This window comes from Diadema antillarum, unplaced genomic scaffold, assembly GCF_040938485.1.
Source record: "Diadema antillarum isolate AM-2024a unplaced genomic scaffold, OU_Dant_1.0 scf00000098, whole genome shotgun sequence".
NCBI classification, from domain to species: Eukaryota; Metazoa; Echinodermata; class Echinoidea; order Diadematoida; family Diadematidae; genus Diadema; species Diadema antillarum.
Genome location: NW_027270987.1, coordinates 2786621 through 2809154, shown reverse-complemented (window position 1 = coordinate 2809154; position 22534 = coordinate 2786621). Strand labels below are relative to the sequence as shown.

The window sequence follows — 22534 nt, the reverse complement described above, 5'->3', positions numbered from 1 at the left end:
GGATGAATGTCTGACTCTGTTGCCATGGCAGCCATAGTGAAGAATCAGTGCATGGTGGAAGGCATACATGAAGTCATCCTTCTTGGGATGGAGGAACATCCAGATGATCCCATCCTCCAGGAGCTCTTCCTTGAAACCATCGTGGTCTTATCTGCGACTGGTAAGCACCCCACCCCCACCCCATCTCTTTTTTTTTCACCCTCCCTATCTTTTTTTTTAATTTCACTTATTTCTCTCTGTCTCTATATTTATCCACCAGTGTATTTATCTATCTCTCTGCTCTCATGTACATGTACCTCCCTTCCCTCACTTCTCTTCTTTATCTCTATCTATTAATATGTCCAAAATCTTTCTTTATTTCTCTCTCTCTATCTACAATGAAAGGTCTATCTATCTATCAATCTATCTATCTATCTACCTATGTATCTATCTATCTTCCTATCTATTTGTTTATCTATCTATTTATCTTTCTATCTATCTCTCACTTCCGTGTACAAAATGTAAACTTTAGTTTTCCTATCAGGACAAAAAAGTAATAGTTTTTTGCTTGTTTTAGATTGCATCATGGCAAGGTATGTGTATCTGAGTGTAATCCTCTGTTTTGTAGTTATCATGGTTTTGCTCACTCATTGAATAAACCATTTTAGATTAAAATGTACTCATCTCACTTATGTAGACACCAAAAGACAGTCAGATATCCAGTGGAAATAGAAAGCCATTAGGAGATAAAATCTCATTTCAACTGTGTTTTTACCCATGTGTGTATACAGGATGATAATCTCTTTAATGTCAAATACAAGTACGTACAATTGTAGGAGCTAATTCAAGAGATATATTTCTATGCAAAATAATTGTACGTAAACTGGAAATAGAGTGGGGAAACCAAGTCGAGTGCCCATGCACATTCTTTTTCAGCAGTCCTGAATCTTTCACATTAGTTAGCCATGTTGTCTGCTGCACTGCACAGAAAACACATATCTAATTCTGTGACAATTATGACAAATATGTCTTCCTTTGAGGACTTTATGGACATTTGTATTCTTTCTTCATTACAGATGTATACTCGGGTCTAGTGATGGGCCCAACAGGTTAAAAACTCTATGGATATATATTGTATTGCATGTGATTGCATTGGAAACAGAAAAGAAAAAAAAATATGCAAACTTACATTTGCCGCTGTATATTTTTCGTTAAATGAAATCATCTGCATTTGGAAAGTACCAGAATGGGGCATGATCCACGTCCAAATAAAAAAGCATGAAATATTGCAAGGAAATTAGCTGCATTGCCACATTAAACTACATGTACATGTATGTGGGATTCTGTAGTGCTGCATTGTTATTTTCACTATACATTGTTAAAGTTTCTTAAGGTAGAGTTATAAAAAAAAGAATGTCATTCATTTGAACTCTTTTGTTATTCATATGTCTTTGTTTCAGTTTCAGGATTTTTATTTTTGGAAGCCTTGAAATTGCTTAATCCGTGACATATTATTTTCAAATGGACAATGCAGCTTACAGTATTAAAGTTCGTATTTCTCACTCAAATTGGCAGAAGTTTTGTATATCTCTTTCTGTTTTTGTGCAAATTTAATGAATTTAACCATTTCCATCTAATCTTTGCTGAAAAAGGGGGATCAAGTGGTGCTTCGTAACGTTCATATGTCATAGTTAAATTTTTTTTTTTTTCAATACTTACAGAATAAAATTCAGTACAGGGATTATGCACCAAACGAATACACATCATACAACACCTGCAATGATTCTTGCTCTCTGATTGGTAGACTGCTCATCATGTGACATTAAAAAAAAAAAGTATCGTTGCATGCTCAGCTGCTGAGCGTGCAATTTTCATTGAGTAGTATAGGCTATTGCACTCTGATGTCATCCCTTTACATTTACTTGAAAGGTTCTGACATAATAATGATAATAATAATAATAACAACAACAACGACGACGATGACGATAGTAATCATAATCATAATGATAATAATTGCATTTATATGGCGCTTTATACTGGTGTTTCTAAGCGCACTGGTGCAATTCATACTAAAATACTAAAAAACACAACAACATTAGGACAAGGCAAATCCAAAATTACAGTCACAAAAGAAGAAGAAGAAGAATCTCTTCATTTGCGTATCTGACTGTATCTGAAATACCATTTTCATGAAAAACATGCGACACTTTGGTATTGTTCAACCTCCTTATTTGATGTCCAGGTCTTTTGAAATTTCTACCAGTCTGCTTTAAATTTTCAGTTTTTTCTCCACAAGGGTAATCATTAACTCAAAAAGGCCTATCCTTCAAACATTAACCAAGAAATTTGAGATGAAGGAGACTACAATATATTGCCATAGCTTCTCTTCCCCTCCCCCCTCTTCATCATCCATACTCCTTTTTATTTCAATGAATGTTAATTCCTATTCATATATTTTAAAGGTATTACTTTATAGCAGCCATGTCAATATTTTCAAATGCTCTTCATTTTTATAAATTTCTGTTAGCACTTCTTTCATGGGAATGCATTTTGAAAATTCATGTCACCATCGTTTGTGCGACCAATGTGTACTATTCTGCAATGCCTGTAAACTATGGGTTGACCATTGTTTAAGTAAAATGATTACTTTTTAATTAAGTAATGAATTTTTAGTGTAGGCAACTTGAAAAAGAAACTATCACAGTTTGAGTTTGACATTGTACTTGCAAACTGTGTTTATTGCAATTTTGTGTATGAAAAAAAGAGGCCTCTTGAATTAATATGATTTTATTACTAGAAATGTACCAGCAGTCTCACAACTATTTTGAGGTGCTTCAAGTATCTAAATGTTTTATCTAGTCTTTGTATTGCATTTGACAGCCTGTAATAATCTGTACCTTATAAACCTGCATGCCATATAATACATATACATAATATGATAAGGAGTAAAAAGACAATGATACCTTTTACTTAAAACAAACAAATAAACCAGAAATTGCAGCATTTAGAAATATATGACAGCTTTAGATGAGTTGAAAATCTAAGAATTAAAGACTAAATGTATCAGTGAGCGTGTGATGTGAAATGAAACCCAGATAAAAAGAATTTTGTATCAATGCATGTGTGTAAAGATCGCCTTGCTTTTCCAAGATGGGAAAGTTGCCTTTAGTTGTATATTATGCATTGGCCATAAGAGAGATTAGATAGGGATATATTGCACAGGTTCATGTATGGTATACTGATTGGAGGGTACCGGTATGTTTTATCCCTACACAGATGGGATGATTGACATCCTGTGTGATGCAGGAATCCTGTCCTTCACTGTGGAAACCATGGAGAAATACAGCCACATAGAAGGTGAGGCCTACATAGTAAATACATTTCATGTCTTATAGTGCCCTTAACAGGGTGTTCCAGTATGACATTACAATGTAGCTGTTTATCAGAGGGCCACAAATACTGTGACAAAGTACCCATGTCTAGTGTCCTTCTGGTGGTTCCGGCGACGATAATCAACTCGGGAGGTTTGTCGAACGTCAGGAAAAAAGTGAAAGTGCCATTATCTCTAGAACTGTTTTCGATGGCAGATATTCCAGTAAACAAAAGAGAATTCAGACAATAAAGGAGATCCCAACTTCTGATCTTCTGTACAGAAATGAAGAAGAAACTAGAGGGAAGAGGGAGCTGTCATAAAATGGTGTTTGTAATGTACATGTAAATTTTGATTTTTCTCAGAGTGTAATAGACTTCCAGACAGTTTCACAGCTTGCTTTAAGAACCATCTCCAAATTGAGTGTGTGCAAGAAGAGTAGTCAAACAGCTGAGATGCTAAAGATGAACAACTCTTTAGGACAAGCGAAGTGACAAAGAGAAGAGGAACATGCATTGAAAGACATTCGTATAAAATTGGTTTGGACTATGAAGGAAAGGTTCTATACTCTACTGACTGAAGTCTGAGATCTTGTTATCACAGTTTATTCTGCAGAAAACCTTTGCGAAAAGTGGGAACGGAAACGGGCATGTGTCTGACTATTTGAACAATTCAAGACAATGCCCCCCCCCAAAAAAAAAAAAAAATAATGATAAATGAATAAATAAAATGAAATAGAAGAAAAGGTAAAGAAAGAGCAGAAAAATCACAGGAAAATGTTGGTTGCCCACATTTCCCGTATATTTTTAACATTATCCTGTCCTACTCCTTGTATAAAAGGTCTCCTGTGATAATTGAGTGAAAAGCTACTGTAGCACGGGCAATTCATGAGGTATGATGACATCTACTCTCTCCCCTTCCCATCATCCCCCCCCCCCCAAAAAAAAAATAATAATAATAAAGCAATCCAAGAGAAAGGCACTATCTTGCTCCAGACAGTGGTGAACAAGAAGAAGTCCATCTGTGACAATCGGCTGGCGGAGAAGATCGCGCGGGCCATCGTGAGCTCGATGAAGAAGTTTAGGCAGGCCCCAAATGTTCTTGCGGAGGTGAGACTTACTGTGTAACAATCCATATACTGTAATACATATTTCCCATAGATATGGTGTACAATGTACCTGCCCAAGTATTCATGAGACTAGTCTTCAACAGGTTCTGAAAGACTGTTCATGATCACGCACAAGACCAGATTTGTTGAGTGCAAAGTGCAGTATCTCTAGTCTTTATAGATGTAGACTTTATTGCATGGACAACATTGTTTTTGTTAGTCAGTTAAGTTCATGTTGGATTGAAGGTTACAGACTGGTAGTTAGAGTGAAGATATGAATTGAGTGTGAATGGGACCCAGTGTCTGTTCTAAGTCATTAGTTGTTAATTTGTCATCAAAAGTAATGTTGTATGATGACAAATGAGAAAATGATGGATTCTTTAGGGAGTGACTTTAATGCCTGCTATGTCATAGATGTAGGATTGGTGGTTTATAATCTGTATGTGCATCCATGGTATTCAACGTCATCTTGAGTGAATTCATGTGGAGCTTTATGTATGCTGGTGTCCTAATTGTTCACTTGTGTGCTTGTAAGGCCTGATTGTTGTAAAAGAAGATAGAATATCATCAGCTTTACATGTACGTAACACAATTCAACATTCGTGAATTCAGTAAAATTGGTATGGTTGTCTCTATCACTTGATAAGTGTTGCAGTACATTTTGTCCTTTATTTTACTGAATAAGTGGTATTTAAACTTTTATTATTTTTAAAAATATTCTTTTGTTTATCAGAGTTGCGTTGCCATGCAGTTTCTAGCAGACCTCTCACAGGAAGTCACCAAGACGCTGGTCAACTTTAATGCCCATGAGGAGCTCTTTCACATCTTGGAGACATACAAGGGTGACGAAAGTAGGTCTAGCCAAAGTCCTCGGGACCGGCAGTTTTCTTTCATCATATCGAAATTTCATTATAACCGAACAATTAAACAATAAGATTACATAGAGTGGATAATGTTGCGGCCTGAATTTTTACTTCGTTGTAACCGGAATTTCGTTATAACCATGTTCATTCTAACGGGAGTGCACTGTACTCTTTGATTCTGAGCATCAACACCCCTGTGTTACGAGTCGAACTGTTATCATCGGATATCACCACTGAGTGACTTACCGGTATTTGCCATTAATCTGTCTCATTTCTTTTTTAACCGCAAAGGAGAAAGAGGCCTTTGCATCATGTGTAGTTCTGACAGCTACCTTACTAGCTATATTTGATAACTACATTTGTAACTTCTGAATCTGAGATTGCGTTGCTTTTCATATATCATGCTCATTTGTTCTTTGATGTCATATTAGATTTCTACAATCATGTTTTTGATTTTTTTTTTAACCCTTTCCATCATCCCAGCTCTGGTGAACCTGGTGTGTGAATGTCTCTACATCCTATGCTGCAAGTGGGAATTTACCACCCAGATGTTGGGATGGGCGTGCCGGAAGAATCTCATGAAGGTGACACTCAACAGATTTACTTGATTATGAGATTTTTTGGTACATAAACAAAGTAGTACAGTTTTGCTGGTTATAAAAGCAAAAGTACAAATACAGCTGTATTTACGCTTTTCTCCAATATAGCAACTTAATCTGTGGCTATCAAAGTTAAGTTATATGAAGTACTGTTCTGGCACAATGAATTACAGATAGGTCTGATATCATAAATCTGGAGTGACATACATGTATGAAGCATATCAGGAGATACATTCATGAAATGCATGACATATTCCAATTTGAATAGCACTGACTTCACAATGAATATAATGGTTTTCTTGTGTGTACAACTTTTGTCAACATCCCTGTTTAGAGGTTTAAGATTGCTTTACAAGAAAGAGTGTTCAAATGTCTTTTTGGAAGCAAAAAAAAAAAAAATGGACTCGGGCTAACGTGAAATAAGCACCATGATATAACAGATTTCCCATGGCCATGGCTCAAACAGATTCAACACTTCAAAGAATGTTAATTTTCCACCCCCATCTAAGTTACATTATTCAGGCAAATTACCATGAGACACCAGCTACATGTACAACATGTATACTTATCAGCACCTTCCGAGTATATTATGACAGAATTTACAAATTTCCTTGTGATATCGTATGTTTAGTGGATTTTTAGTCTCTTTTAATAGAGTAGGACAATGTAGTAAGTATTAATTTAGTTTTCTCTGCTGTGTGTTGACAACAGGGCGTGGAAGTTTTGGTGGAGCTGGGAGCGGATGTGAACGCCGAGGAAGGCAACCAGACGCCGATGTGCCATGCCTGCCAGAATGGCAACGTGGACATGGTCAAGCTGCTCCTCAAACAGGTGTGGGTTCTGACCGCTCCTCTCTCCGTCCATTTCTTATCCAGCTGGATTGAGAGCACGAGTGAACAGATGAAGGGATGGAGTGAAAATGAAATCATTGTTGTTGAGTGGAGATTGTCTTCCTTTGCTCAATAAACACAAGTGGATAGGAAATTTTTGTGACATGATGTGTGATGGATATGTTAATGTGATGATATATGGATGTTATACTTGGATGTTTTCTCTTTTATGATACGAAACTAATGGTACAAGGTGAAGAATTTAAATCATCAAAGACCAGATCTGATTCATCGCCAACAACAATAATGTATAGATTCTGTATACAATGAATTTGGATTGCCAAAGTTTGACATGTGAGTGTTTTTTTGAGGATTACAAAAGTGATGTCACCTTCAATAGAGTCTTTCTTGAAACAAATGGAGGAAGGCAAGAGAACTTTGAATTATGTTGGTGAAGTGAGCATTTTCATGTGAAAATTTCATGACACACATAAATATTGTGACGTTGTCTCAGGTAATGTCTGTTAAAATAGGGCTTTAGACTTGTCCGAGACTTGACTGACATAGCAACAAGTAATGCATGCAAGATTTATCCCAAGTATTGAAATTTATTGAATATGCACAGGTGGATGGACAAGCTTGTTACAAGTTCCTTAGAGGAAAAATATGCATAGATTTGAATATTATAGCACACTGGCCATTAGCATATTCATGAACACTTTTCTCCAATCAGGGCACAAATGACCTTCACACGCCTCTCCGTCTCAGCCTGAAGCTTGAAAACCATCACATCACGGGTCTCCTTCTCTACAAGATGGGCTACGACAAGGAAGGTAACATCTTGAAATTACCATGGCAAGGCACTGTTTACCGGTATTACCCGTGATCTCCAAAAGACATGTTACGGCTCCTTGCAAAAGGAAAAGAGTTTGTCTGGCAGGAATAGATACATGTATCTGGACAATTTTTCAGCCAGAGGCATATCAATCAGGAGTGTATGTAACTGTAATGCCAGTTGCACATGAGTACTAATGGTGTGTGGCTGTGTGCTAAGGAGATTCAGGTCTTGGTAAATCATTCTGTTTGATAGTTGCAAGAATATTATTCATGTACAACATTCATATAGTGATATGTTGAAGGAGTTCAAACAGCAATCAAATATTGTATCAAAGATGCTGGCGTGCAGTGATGCAACTTTGTACTGCTGGCTCCCATTATGTTCAGACTATTCACCTTTAGTCTCATACTTAAAGTTGAATATTGTCAGGAACGTTTTGAAATAAAGCAAAATTATCATTGTGACATGTGTGTAACGTGCCTGCAGTGTTTATGAGTATGTTGTTACATTTGTGGGATTGCAAATAAATTTGTAATAGTCTCTGATACTAAATCTTTTGTGTGACATTTGATTTGCCCAACCATTCAGCTGGATCGTTGACTTGGAGTAGCCTCGGTCTGGCTAGGCTGAACCCGTACTGGCTTTATCCAGTCTTTCTACGAGAAGAGCCACCAGGGGAGGATAACACATCCAGTGAGTTTACATTGTAGTTCTCTTTGTGGTCTGTCTGTCTGTCTGTCTGTCTGTCTGTCTGTCTGTCTGTTGTCTACTATGTCCTTGTTTGTCTCTCAACCTTTTTTGTGTATCTGCCTGTGTGCTTGCATGTTTGTTTCTCTGCTTGCATGTTAGTCTGTCCATATGTCGGTTTTTCAACCTGTTCGTCTGTCTGTTTATCTGTTTCTTTTTTTAATCTGCCTATCTGTCTGTCTGTCTGTCTGTATATCTGTATGTCTGTCAGTCTGTCTATCTGTCTGTCTGTATATTTCTAATGCTCTCATTTTCTGCTCTCTTTCTTTTTGTCTTTGTGTTGCTCTCTGGCGTGCTGTAATGTTGCCCTTCCATGATAATTATTTGTACATTGATAATTGAGTTTTGAAATGTATACCACGCAGTACTTTTTATTTACATTGTATTTCAAGATTTGCCCAAACCATTAGGAGTTGGTTAAAATGCATGTTACAATGAATTCCTTAGCATTTTTCTTGATACTCTTGTCCTAATTTTCATCATGGAAAAAAAGGCAATGTTTAAAGCATTTAGTGTTGATACTACAGGTACAACCCTCTCTTTTAATGTTTTTTGTAGGAGAGTGTCAAACAAATATAGTCTTTACTTCTAAAGCTGATCTATGCAGTCATCTTATACGGCATCCAATTTGTGATCACAATTCACACAATTCTGAGAGAAATTGAGGGGCATTCAAAAGAGGTCTCCTGCACTGTGTAGTTTTCTTTTGATAATGTCCACATTGAGACATCATAGCAGGGGAAAATGGCCTCTCTCTTCTGTTAAAGTCAGCCAACCATAAAAGATTTTAGGAGTGAAACCAGATGCTTTTAAAATAAAGATGATGTGAATTAAATGTGAGTGATGTTCGCTCCCATTTAAATTCAAAGTGAGCACCATGACAGAGACTGACAGCGGGCATAGCATCAGCCTGGCCTACCGCATCCGCCAGAAAGAGGAGACCCGTCGCCAGCGGCGACTCATCCAGTCTCGCCTGGACGATGAGGACCTGACCAAGATGCTGAAGTGGACGCTGTCCTCCGGCACCCTATCTCTTCCGGTTCCTCCTCCGACACCGCTCCGCAGGATCCAGAGTGACTTGGATGCACTCCCATCAGGTAGAATTTCAAAACAACTTTCTCTGCTTCCTCCCTCTCTCATTTTTAGCTCACCCGAGCCAAGGGCTCAAGTGAGCTATTGCGATCGCTCTTCGTCCGGCGTCCGTCGTGCGTCGTCCGTCGTGCGTCGTCCGTCGTGCGTCGTCCGTCGTCCGTCGTGCGTAAACTTTTTACATTTTCATCTTCTTCTTGAGAACCCCATGACCGATTTTCACCAAACTTGGCAGGTAGCATCCCTAGGGGGATAGGATCTCAATTTGTTCAAATGGGCACCATGGCCCACCTGGGGGGCCCCAGGGGGGCCCAAACACCCTAAAATTAAGGAATCTTTAAAAATCTTCTTCTCTAGAACCAGAAGTGATAGGGCTTAAATGATACTATGAGTAAGTACATTGAAGACTGTAGTTTCAAATTTGTTCATGGGGGAATCAGGGGTGCCCCCCTTGGGACCCAGGGGAGGGGGGTGGGGAGGGGTTCTAATGGGGCCTAAATTGTACATTTTCATCTTCACTTTGAGATCGCCATGTCTGATTTTCACCAAACTTGGTAGTTAGCATCCCTAGGGGGACAGGATCTCAATTTGTTCAAATGGGCACCATGGCCTACCTGGGGGGTCCCCAGGGGGCCCAAACCCCCTAAAATTAAGGAACCTTTAAAAATCTTCTCTAGAACCAGAAGTGATAGGGCTTGGATGATACTATGAGTTAGTACATTGATGACACACATAGTTTCAAGTTTGTTCATGGCGGAATCAGGGGTGCCCACCCCCCCCCCCCCCCTGGGGGATCCAGGAGAGGGATGGGAAGAAGTCCTACAGTTGTAATGGAGCCTGAATTGTACATGTTCATCTTCTTCTTGAAAACCTCATGATGAATTTTGACCAAACTTAGCAGGTAGCATCCCTAGGGGGATAGAATCTCAATTCCTTCAAATGGGCACCATGTCCCTCTTGGGGGGCCCCTAGGGGGCCCACCCCTCCCCCCACATTAAGGAATATTTAAAATCTTCTGCTCTAGAACCAGAAATGATAAAGCAAAGTTAATATCATGAGTTTGTACATTGATGACTTTAGTTCCAAGTTTGTTAATTGCAGATCCAGGGCTGCCCCCCCGAGTTGAGGGGGGGGGGGGGGGGGGATCGATCCATATGCAGACCTAAAATGTCCAATGTTCTCAGGTAAAAGTGTGCAAGAATGCATGGAAGGTGAAATTGCGATACTCGGGTGAGCGCGTGACCCGCGGGTCTCTTGTTTTTTCTTTCTCTCTCGGTCTATCTGTCTATCTATCTACATCTATCTATCTATCTATCTATCTATCTATCTATCTATCTATCTAACTTTCTATCTATATATCTATCTATCTATCTATCTATCTATCTATCTACATGTACATCTATCTATCTATCTATCTATCTGTGTTTATGGAGCTCTATCTATGTACAGTGTATCTGTCTACGGTATCTCTCTTTTTTTCTATGTATCTGTATAATTTATTTATATCTCTGTCTATCTGTATAATCTCTTTATATTTCTCTGTTTATCTATTCATCTATCCATCTATCTATCTATCTATCTATCCATCTATCTATCTATCTATCTACCTATCTATCTATCTATCTATCTATCTATCTATCTGTATCCATCTATCTCTCTTTATGTCTATATACCTATCTATCTATATGTCTATGTCTATTTCTGTATATCTATCTTTCTATCTGTCTCTTTTCATATGTCTTTTTATGTCCTTTGTGTTGTGGATTCCAACATCCATGCTTTGATGCAGCATTGCTTCCACATGGTTTTATTTTGTCCATTGCTTCAAGACACAGAGAAGATTGTGATCAGTCCCAAATATATTATGCAAATGAGTGAGATCAACATATGATCATGTCATGTTTTTCTGACACTTTATGTTAACATTGGTTGCAGTTGCACAGTTAACAATAATCTGAATTAAGGATAAAAGAACTCTGCCATTTGACCTCAGTTAATGCAAAATTACGTTTTCAAATACGTAATCTGTGTGGTTTACTCTTTCATTGACATCAAAACTTTATGTGAGAGCTGCTCACATTCAGCAGATTGTTAAATTTCATATACAACAAATAATCAGTACTAGACCTTATTTACGACAAGACCAAGAGACCACAAAATACAGTAACCTTGGTATCATGAGTGATACCAAGTAAAATTTATTCATTGATTCTTTTTGTCTGAAATGATATTTTGATATTGAGGCATACCTTTAAAATATGCAATGAAATTTGTCATCGATATGTACCTAACATTACCCATTGACAAGAATACATGTACTTATAAAAGAAAAACTAGTGTAGGTTCTAGAATTGTGTGATATTGGTATAAAGTCAGTTTCATGGCTGATAAAGAAAAGTGCTAATGTACTTTGTACATCCTTCCTGTACAATTTCACTCAAATTTCATGACAATGAAAGATGTGGAAACAAATGGAAACTAACTTTCAGGGGACTAACGATGATGAGATGGCAACAAAATGTTAGAGAAATTCTCAAATTCAACCCGCCCCTGCTTTTAGTCTTCCAGGTGGATGGTTCTTTTCTCCTGTGAAAAATAGTTGTTGATGTTAGGGGCACATATTATCACAATAACATTTAAGGCATTGCATGGTTTTCCTAATGCGAAGAAAGTTCTTGCGAACATATGATGCTAATGCTTTATTTGCAGTGCCTTATCGCCGATGTCTTGTTGCTAACATTATAACCTGAATTTGCCGCACAGTCACTGTTTCTTTGCGAGCACATTTACCATTCATTTATGTCTATGTTGAAGCCGTTCTGTCTTATTTGATACAGCGTGGCCCATTATGTCCCCATTAGTGTTGTTCAAGTTACATGCATTATATCCCTTGTGCTTCTATCATCAGTGCATTTGCAGAGTGCGGTGTTGTTGGTGTCAAGATATCCAATGCTGTTGAATGAGATACATTTGTATAATAGGATTAGGGGAATTGTAGAATTAGTTCATCAAAGAAATATGTTTGTTCATTGTATTTCATGATTTTGTGTAATAGAGTGTAACAGATGCAACAATTATGTGCATATCTAGTATACGTTACAAAGACATTTTTTGTGTAGTGTACAACTACATCTTGAGACTGTGGAGGCACATTTCTGTCAATAGGAAATCAATATTTTTCACTTAGCAGCACAAAATGTATAATTTACTTGCATCAGAGCTGTTTGATATGACTGTGTGTAGCTCAACCCAGCTATCTTAGAGGTTGTGATAGAGCACATATTCTAGATTGTTTTTGTTGGTGTTTCTATGGGCTCAATCCTACAGGACTGTTCTTTGTCATAGGAAATAGATACTCAGATAACTTACTGTATTATATAGCAAAGGGCAGAGTTCAAACAGGATACATAATCTCTTAAATACTGTGTATGGCATACATTTTGTGTGTATGATATGTAACAAATGGGGCATGTCAGACAATTTCCAGAATGGGTGAATTTGCACATTTGGAACCACAGTGGCAGATTGAGGAATAAATATTTTTCCCCTTGTAGAAGAAACATGAGTGATCCCTCACTTGGAAGATGATATACAGTACATTTGTATTATAAAAGGCAGTATTTTCACAGGTTCTCGATTCAACAAATATCAGGCAAGTCACAAAATTCATGAAAATGGAAATGCCATAGAATATACCATGAATATGATACAAAAATTTGGGTACAAAGATTGGAATTTTTTCATGAAATGAACAATTGAAAAAGCCTTTTATAGATTGAACATTTTAATAAACATCATTTTAATTTTGTGCTGATTTGACTGTTAATAATCAAACCAGTTCTGTCTGATTTCTCTCCAATATAAAGTATGCAGTAAAAATCAGAGTTGCCAATTTAGTGATGAAAAAATAATCATGTCTGCACCAAAATTTTCTAAGGACTTCTTTAGTAAGCCAAAACAGAATATAATCACCGACTAATAAGTAACACTTGTAGCTGCCATATAGTCATATTCATGGCAACGTGTTGAGTGACAGGTGCTCGTCTTTCACCCCCCGCCCCACCCAGTGGTGATATCAGAAGCCTCGCCTTCGCCCTCCCCACCCCACGACTCACCCCGGGCCATGATGGGCCCGGGTGAAACCAGCCCAGCAAGGGTTAGGAGACGAGGTAATTTTTCTCCAGTCTGAGTTTGTTTGTTTGTTTGTTTTTTCCTTTTCCTCTCTGTACAGTTGTGGAATACATTCAATACTTATTTCTTCCTTAATATGATGTATTTCTTCCATCAAATGCATGTTTTTCTCTGCTCTTTCATATCACAAGATATAAAGATGAGAAATACAGAGTCATTTACAGTACTCAGTATTTTTGGGCAGATTATCATAGAGTTGGTTTTGGAACAAAATGAATGGAAAAATTGTCGTCAGAAAAAAGAATTGATATGTTTTGCCTTGTTTATGTCATTATTGAAAAAGTATCAAAACCAAGTCATCCTAAACATTGGGGTCTGTGTATATGACTTCTAGTGTACAACTTTCAAAAAGTACAATGTACAAGATGTACATGTACAATGTATATCATGGTAACTGAAATACTTAAAATAAGATAATAGATTAGAGAAAAAAAAATCACTCAAAAACAATGTTTTGCACGTTCTTTGTGGTAATGCCTGACCAGTGCTAGAATGTTGCTTTTTCATTCCATCGCAAAAAGTTTGACTGACATTTGTTGTGATGGTGTACTACAGTGTATTTGTATGACATTGCATGTAGTCATGAAATACTGTTAAACATAGCTTAGACTCCCCTATTTCTGTGCCCTATGATTTAACTTAGTAGCCTATGTCAGTGACTCTTTTATAGACCATAGTACATGTATAACAAGAGCATGTTAGCAGCCTTCCCCCAAAGTGCTTGTATAGATGTGAAGTGACACAAGTGTTCCAAACGTAGCTCCTTTATTTCTAATTTCTTTTTTTTTTTTCTTTCATTTAGAGGGGAAAATATTGAAAAATTATGCCCTACTCTATTGTGGTCTTTGTACTTTAATACTTTCTTATACGGTGCTTTCGTTAATGTTGTTCCAGGATAGTCCAGGATCTGTCCTCTGAAATCTTTCATCGTATGTACAACTTTTGTCAAACCAAAGAGCCTTTGTTTGTTTTGGGGTGGAGGGTAATGACACTGGAAATACATTTGTCAAGAAAATTTATTGTACTCCTCTCATCTGTTCAATAAACTGTCACAGTGTCATTTGTCAGTTTGAAAAAAAAAATGTTCTTCATATAGCTGCATATATACATACAACTGTAGATGTACACTGTATGGATAGTTGTACGTGTTATATATAGATGTGTCCTGTTCGACATTTGATGGTTGAAATCATGTTCTTCACTGTCATCTTATTCATTGGTAAAGTCAAAAAGGTGACTGTGTTAGTAAATGTTGTAATAATACTAACCAGGCACATTTCTTTCTTTTTTGAATTGCCCAAGAATTTTAATTTGTCCCTGTTTCAATAGTATGTTAACTTTTTCTTTAAAATGCAATCATTCAATTGGGTGAAAGAAAGAGCTTTTTTTCTTTTAATTCTTTTGGTGTTCTGTCGAAGAAGGGTAGGCCTTCATGTGTAGTATTAACTGTGTAATGAAAAAGTTACATTGTATTTTCCTTGGCTTACAAACTATTCAGTGGTAGGATTGAATGAAGCTGATTAGTGCTATAAGGATAGTGTTCAACTATTTTGGGTGGGAATAAAAGTGTTAAGTTTAATATTTCATACATTTTATTGGGCCCACACATCATGTGCATGGCAGCATACAGTACGCGCAATAAGAAACGCCTCCGTCAATTTCGTTTTCCAACGAAAGTTCGTTATCGATCGAGTAGCAACGAAATTTGGACGAAATTTGGACGAAATTTCGTTATCGATCCAGTAGCAACGATTCTGACGCTTTGTGGACGCATTTCACGCACGACCGCCCGCTCAATTTCGTTCGGCAAATGCGTTGCTCGTTCGGAAAATGCGTGTTCGGAGCTCGGCAGTTTCGTCCAAATTTCGTTAAAAGCGTCCGTGATCCAAGGCGCACATGGAATACAGTACACACGTGTGTGGGTAGTGGCCACATCCACAGCCGCTAGCCGGCAAGAATCACTGCAAGATTAGACTCAACAAGTACTAGTAGTAGCACAGCGGTCGGGAATGAGAACAGTAGACAGGCGTGGAATTCACCTGATTCACATAATACTATTAAGAATGGTAACATGTATACATACATCGATGCCGTTTTCATTGAAGCAATTTGTAAAAGTTTTAGTTTCCCTTACCCTAGCTGTAAGTACGGCACCGTTAGCAGATTATTCACTGCATTTGTAAGTCACCTGATACATCACATGTTGGTACAGTATGCGGGCTGCATGTAACCAGGGAATGTGCACGTGTGGGAAAGGCGAGTGCGCCGTATGTGCGTCGCAATTGCCATGGCATGGCTCGCTCGGCTGAACGAAACAGAGATGTACGATACATGACAAGACCCAGTATAAGGCCTACTAATTGTTCACGTGTTGTTTTTTTTTTTTTTTACAAGCAGAAAATAAACAACTGTTGATCATGAAATAGACTAAATTACCAATCAGAGATCATTCGGGTTCATAGTATTTAAGAGAAATCACGCAATTTTGGCGAGGGTGAATCCACAGGAACCCACAGGAACCTTATCGTAGAATGCCGACCAAAAAGAAAATGGTTTCACTAAAATTGCGTGTACGTAAAATCCATTTGAGTATAGAAAGAAAATTAACCCCCAAAAAGAGGAAAAAAGAAATTAGAAGGATTTGTTCGCCGTTATTTGGTCATTAAATATATTTTCTTTCTTCAGCAATTGCGCGTTACATTGCCCGTTTTTTTATTGAATCAGGGCCCTGTTGCATAAAACCCTTACCGCTGGACTTACCGCTCCTTTCTATGCGGTAAGTCTTAAATCAGCGGTAAATTTTATAATCATTGATGCTGACGGTAGTTACTATTGAAATTCAATGGTAAGTTTTATGCAACGGGCCCCAGAAAAGCAAAAAAAAAAAAAATATTCAAAACAAGACAATAAGTTTAAAGGACAAGTTCACCTTCATAAACATAAGGATTGAGAAAATGCAACAATATTAGTAGAGCACATCAGTGAAAGTTTGAGGAAAATTGGACAATCGATGCAAAAGTTATGAATTTTTTAAATTTTTGTGTTGGAACCGCTGGATGAGGAGACTACTACAGCTTGTGAGTCATATGCGTACAACAGTATAAAGAAAATGTAAAAGAAAATTCAACATATTTTCACTTTTTTCGCATAATAATAGAGCACTTGACTTGCCTCTTTTTAAAGGCAGGGGGAATAATATTACCCATAACATTTGTCGGTAACGAGGCAGGGGAATGTGTACTTTTTTCAAAAGATGGAATTTTGTGAAATTCTCTTTATATTTTCCTTATATTGTTGTACGCATGTGACATCTAAGTTATTCATACACTGCAGTAGTCTTCTCATCCAGCGGGTACTGCACAAAAACTTCAAAAATTCATAACTTTTGAACGGATTGTCTGATTTTCCTCAAAATTTCAGTGATGTGTTCTACTAATATTGCTACATTCTCTCAATCCTTATGTTTATGAAGGTGAACTTGTCCTTTAATTCTTAGTTTGATATCGTTTATTTCTTTATTGGACAGAGAGATAATTCAGACGGTACGTGGAATTTTCAAAGCGACTAATTCAGACTGATTCTTAGTTTGACTTGGCTCTTTCTTTCTTTCTTTTTTTATTTTATTTTTTTTTTGGGGGGGGGGGTTTGAGGTTCATGTTCGTTGTACCCATGCACCCATAAGGTTCATTAGGACGAAAATGAAACATTCAGATACACGCGACTTCCCTACACGAAAAATAGATGTTCGTAAATGTGATAGTCAAATTATGATTCATAATTCGAAAATGCACGAATGTTTGTGATTGGATAGGTGCGTTATTGTCGGATTAGCAAACCTTCGGAGTACTGTAGTATCGAGCCTGTTGTATTCAAGGATAAACGAACTTTTGAAATAATGAATTTTATATTCAGAGTAAGACAATAAGTTTAATTCTTATATACCTGTAGTTTGACATCGTTTATTTCCTAGTTGTGAAGCGGGAAGCGAGAGATAATTCTGAAAAGAAGTATATATACAGTCATGCAGACGGAACGTGAAATATTCAAAGCAGCTATGAGATTAAATCTTAAGTTGTTTATTTGTTTGTTTGATTGCTTGTTTGTTGTTATGCTCAAGCGTTGGTGTAATTATATATACATTTTTTTTGGGGGGGGGGAGGCATTTTTGTAGTACCCAATGCACGTAAAGTTCGCTGATGCGAAAGTGATAAAATGTTCCGTAACACGCAAATTCCCTACACCTTGTAGATGTTAGTACCTAGTGTGAAAATAAAATGTATTACTATTATTTTGTTTCCCCCATTGTTCGATGGGTATAGCAAACCTTCGGAGTGTCAATCCTTTCGTTTTCGGATAAACGAACTTCCTTAACTCACAACACCATGTTTCAGAGTAACAAACTAGTCATTATTTTATTCGGGCATTGGGAATAGTTCAGGAATAAAATATAGAAGGGAGGAAAATCTTTAAGGCAAGAATTACGATGGATTCTTAGTTTGAAATCATTTATTCATTTCCGTGGTGTTCATTATTCCGAAAAAAAGAAAACGGGTGCGCTATTCCGATGGTTACGGCGTTATTTCGAATCCGAAACACGCATATTCCTTGTGCCTATCCATGTTTGTTGATTCGAAAATGTAATCATGCTGCGGGTAACTGCTATAGGGGGCCATATATTGTTTTATTTCTGTCTATTGTTATATTATTATTATCATTATTATCATTATTATTATTATTATTATTATTATTATTATCATTATTTTTATTATTATTATTATTATCGTCTTTAACATTATTAACCAATGTTTTGATTAACGAGCATTTTGTGGGCTGTTTTTTTTTTGGGGGGGGGGGGGGGCATTGCCCGATTAGCAAACCTTCGGAGTGTCAATCCTTTTGTTTTCGGACGAACGAACTTCCTTACCTCAGAAGAAGAAATCAGTGTAACAAACTAGTCATTATTTTATTCGGGCATTGGGAATAGTTCAGGAAAGAAATATAGAAGGGAGGAATCCGAAACACGCATATTCCGTGTGCTTATACGTCATGTTTATTGATATGCTGCGGCTAAGGGCCTATTGGAGGTCGTTATACCTTTCGTTTGGTGTACGATTTCTTTCATTTCATATCACTTTATTTGTTCCTTTCATATTCTGAAATATTTAAAGGTAATCTTTCAATTGCCTCGCACTGTGTATATATACATGCATTTTCGTAACGGCGATTTCGCGCTTTGCTGCAGTATTTCGAAGGGTGTTTGATGCCAGCCGCTTCGGTGTGCTCTGTGGTAATGTTTATGTGGTTGTCAGGGAGGTTGTTGATACTTTGTCTGTTGACATTTATTTTCGTACAGGCATGGGCGGATCCAGGAATTCTGTACAGGAGGGGGGAGGGGCGCAACTAATATTTCTGGTGCCACTTCCGGGTTTCACTTCTATTTTTTTTTCCACGATAAATAAAGGGGGCGTGCGCCTCATGCGCCCCCTCTGGATCTGCCACTGTTTATATACGTGTTTATCTCGAGTGATGGTGATCGTGTTTCTAAATGTTTATAAAAAAAGGACAAAATTATCCGAGTGATGCCTGATAATAGTGGAAGTGATGATAATCAACGATGCTGATGTAAAAGACGGCTTGCTGTGGATGCTGAGCGTACGTGCCCTTCGTTTATTTAAATAAGTTTTCCCTCTTTTACTCTTCTTTCCCCTCCCAAGAATGAAAAAAATAGAAAATACCTACACCTCACAACAAAAGGAACCACGTGTGAACAACCATCGTTAAGTTCAATCGAAATGTTCATTATTAGCAAAGAATAAGGGGAAAACACGAGTGACGGAAAATGATAGAAGCGACGAGATTGTCTTCTTGTGTATAATGCGGTCTCTTGGGATTGGAAAAACCCCACCCTCTCCCTTTGTGGAAATTTCCACAAAACCAGGTGCGTGCCAGACTTCAGGTGCCAGACGAAAGAATGCGCGCATTTGGTGTAGTATATCGATCGAAGAACTCGCGGGTGAGTTGAGTTAAAGGAATCATTGCAAAGATGTTCTGATGTTCTGGTCCCCGAACTGTAAAAAGGAATTGATTAATCACTCAAAAATGCAATCACAGATTTATATGAAAAGTCTCATATGCCTAGACAAATTCACTGAGATGTCCTATGTGATGCAGCCACCACCCGATTAAACGGCAAAATCATGACAATAAAATTTCACGCTCATCAAAACTGCCTATTACTTTTCATATGAATTTTGGTTATCAACACTCGTTCGTGGATTTGTTTGTTTGCATGTTTTGTGTGTATTATTCCTCGATCCTGAAAGACGTAATAATTATTCGCATCGAACGTAAACTGTTTACCGTAACTAAGCCTATGGCGCATTCGATCCATTCAACTTGCAGTAACCTTTAAGGCAGTACAACTGTAAGTAGCACATGGTGCATTCTTTTGAACCACGTGTTTCGCATATCGGCACATCCAAACACATTAGCGATCGTCCTTATGGCAAACTTTCCGATTACAGTCAGGGGAGAAGAAATCGTAATACTGTACATGTACTTACGAAAGTGATTATGCTTAAGATCAAATAAAATGAAGAAGTTTGAAAACAACTTGGCAACACTCAATCAAGTTTTGCATTCTCTCACACAAAAGCTCTCTTGAGAAAATGAAAGCATTCCCTCTCCCCTGCTAGATAATGAAGTTTTCATTACTAGCCCAGCAAGTTTTGGGAGTGTACATGAATGTTTTTAGGATAGAGTCAAAAGGGACCTAAGTTTTCGATCATAGCAGAATCTTCGTCAGAAGCAAAATGGCAAATAGGCAGAAAAAGCAACCACACACATGTAAAGCGACTTCACACAACAAGAACAGTCAGGAACAGGCAAGGGACAAGGAACAAAGAAAACAAAAGGAGAGGGTAGGATGTCATGGGCAAGGAGCCCAACAGGTAAAGGGAGGGGGATTAGAGCAGGAGGATGGACAGACAAAAGGCAGGGGAAGGTTAGTAATGGTCGTGAGGGCCAGGGGGCAACCATTGAAGGAAAAGGATGAATATGGAGGCAACATCAAACAAGATAAGGAACAACAGAGAGACAAAGAAAGGTAAAGAGTGAAATAGCAACAGCAAAGGGGGGGGGGGTGAGCAAACAGCAAGCCCTAGAAAGGATCTGTACAAGTACCAAGAGGAGGCAACAAAATGAAAGTTAGAGTCAATCAACAAATGCAATTAACCATATCAAAGTATGGTAATATTAATACAGCAATAATGATGATATTGACAAAACAAATTAGAATAATCATTAAAGCACATAAAAAAAGGGGGGACACAAAGTCCATGGGAGAGAAAATGTATACTTGCAAAGCAAGTATCAATAGGCAAATTAAATACGTTTCAAAGAGCTGAAATCACCTTTGATTTATGATTTTACAAACAAGAATTTTCATCGCTTACTTATTTCTTTTATTACTTTAGTAATGTCATGATATTTCATGATGGTATGTGTTCTGTCTTTACATGGCAAGATAGGGGTTTTTTTTCCATCCAGGGTCAAAAGAAGAAAGTGATAGAAAGATAACTGAAAGGATAGAATGGAACACCTACTCAGCAGGCAACACTAAAACAGCCCCCAGGGCCAGGCCATGTCGTCAGTGTCACTCTCGTCTTAGATCATTACAGGCCTACAGTATAGGCTACTCGTTTCGTACTCGTCATCGCCAACGTCATGATGGTCGGTCACACGAAATAAATTGCATCATCATAAGAGCTCTTATATCAACACCACTAGATAGTGTAGATTCATTATCATTATCACTATCATTCCAGTCGATCTCATCCACCGCGAAACCCTCAAAATCCTCAAAATCATCGTGGTTAATACTCTCACAAAACACATCTGTAAACGATTCAGACATCGCAGACCTAGCTACACATCTTGCACACAAAAATGAAATGGAGGTGGAAAACTACGATGAATACACAAAAAATATCGACGATGGCATTTTACCGTAGCAGAAAATACACAGAGTATCTTGCACCGGAAAAAAAAATGGATGTGGAAAACTACGATGAGGAAAACTAGGGTGAAAACCCGATGCGTGAAGACGAACGATGAAGACACTTTACGGTAAAAATACTTACACGGAAACAAACGAGTGGGTACGATATTCTCGCACACACGAAGATAATCGACACATCGTTCAATCGAAAAACTCAACAAACACTCGAACAAAAACTCACCCCAAATTGTGGCAAACACGGTAATCACTTAATAAAAATGAGAAAAAATACTCTCTAAAGTATGATTGTACTCTGAAAAGAAAGGGATACAATGATACGAAAGCAAAAGAGAGAAAATGAGAGAAATGGACGGGAAACCTAGAGAACTTCGACGAAAGAAGAGCTAGCAATTCGCGATTAGAGCTAACTTTCCTGTGTGTGTGTGATCGCGTGTAAAGGGTTGAAAGCGTTGAAAGCGCTGAAAGCGTTGAATGCGTCCACAGCTTCGGAAAAGCGTTCGGGGATTTCGTTGAATTCGTTGAATTCGTCCAAAATCCGTCCATGAAGTCTGGACGCAAAAAGCGTTGAAAACGTCCCCGACGAAATCAACAACGAAAAAAGCGTTGGGACGAAATTTGGACGCACTTTCGTCGGGCGTTTTCTATTGCGCGTACTGTAGCTTTGCCTATGTTACTGGAAAGATTTCTGACTATTGCAATACATGTTAAGTAAGAATCGCATGTTTTGACTGAAACCATGCTGTGAATATGTCTACCCCCCAGCAAGTGATGTAGATGTAAACACAGCTTTCCTCAGTCCGGACAGCTCCAAATTTCTTGGTCTTCTCAGACGAGGTAATAAAAAACCTGGTGGTGTGCTGAGCATTCTCTTCTTTTCTTCTTTCTTCTTTTCTTGGTTCA

At 37.8% G+C, this 22534-nt stretch overlaps 1 protein-coding gene across 1 annotated transcript in view; it reads left to right on the top strand.

The window, feature by feature from the left end:
* The window catches only part of LOC139718663 (leucine-rich repeat serine/threonine-protein kinase 2-like), a 156405-nt gene that overhangs the window by 63271 nt on the left and 70600 nt on the right, over positions 1–22534 (top strand). Inside the window, exons 15-25 of the mRNA XM_071630121.1 lie at positions 32–160; positions 3256–3336; positions 4313–4458; positions 5191–5308; positions 5804–5904; positions 6631–6750; positions 7483–7582; positions 8176–8280; positions 9204–9431; positions 13491–13592; positions 22397–22468. Coding sequence (XP_071486222.1) covers positions 32–160; positions 3256–3336; positions 4313–4458; positions 5191–5308; positions 5804–5904; positions 6631–6750; positions 7483–7582; positions 8176–8280; positions 9204–9431; positions 13491–13592; positions 22397–22468 — 1302 coding nt within the window. The remainder of the gene's footprint in view (positions 1–31; positions 161–3255; positions 3337–4312; positions 4459–5190; positions 5309–5803; positions 5905–6630; positions 6751–7482; positions 7583–8175; positions 8281–9203; positions 9432–13490; positions 13593–22396; positions 22469–22534) is intronic.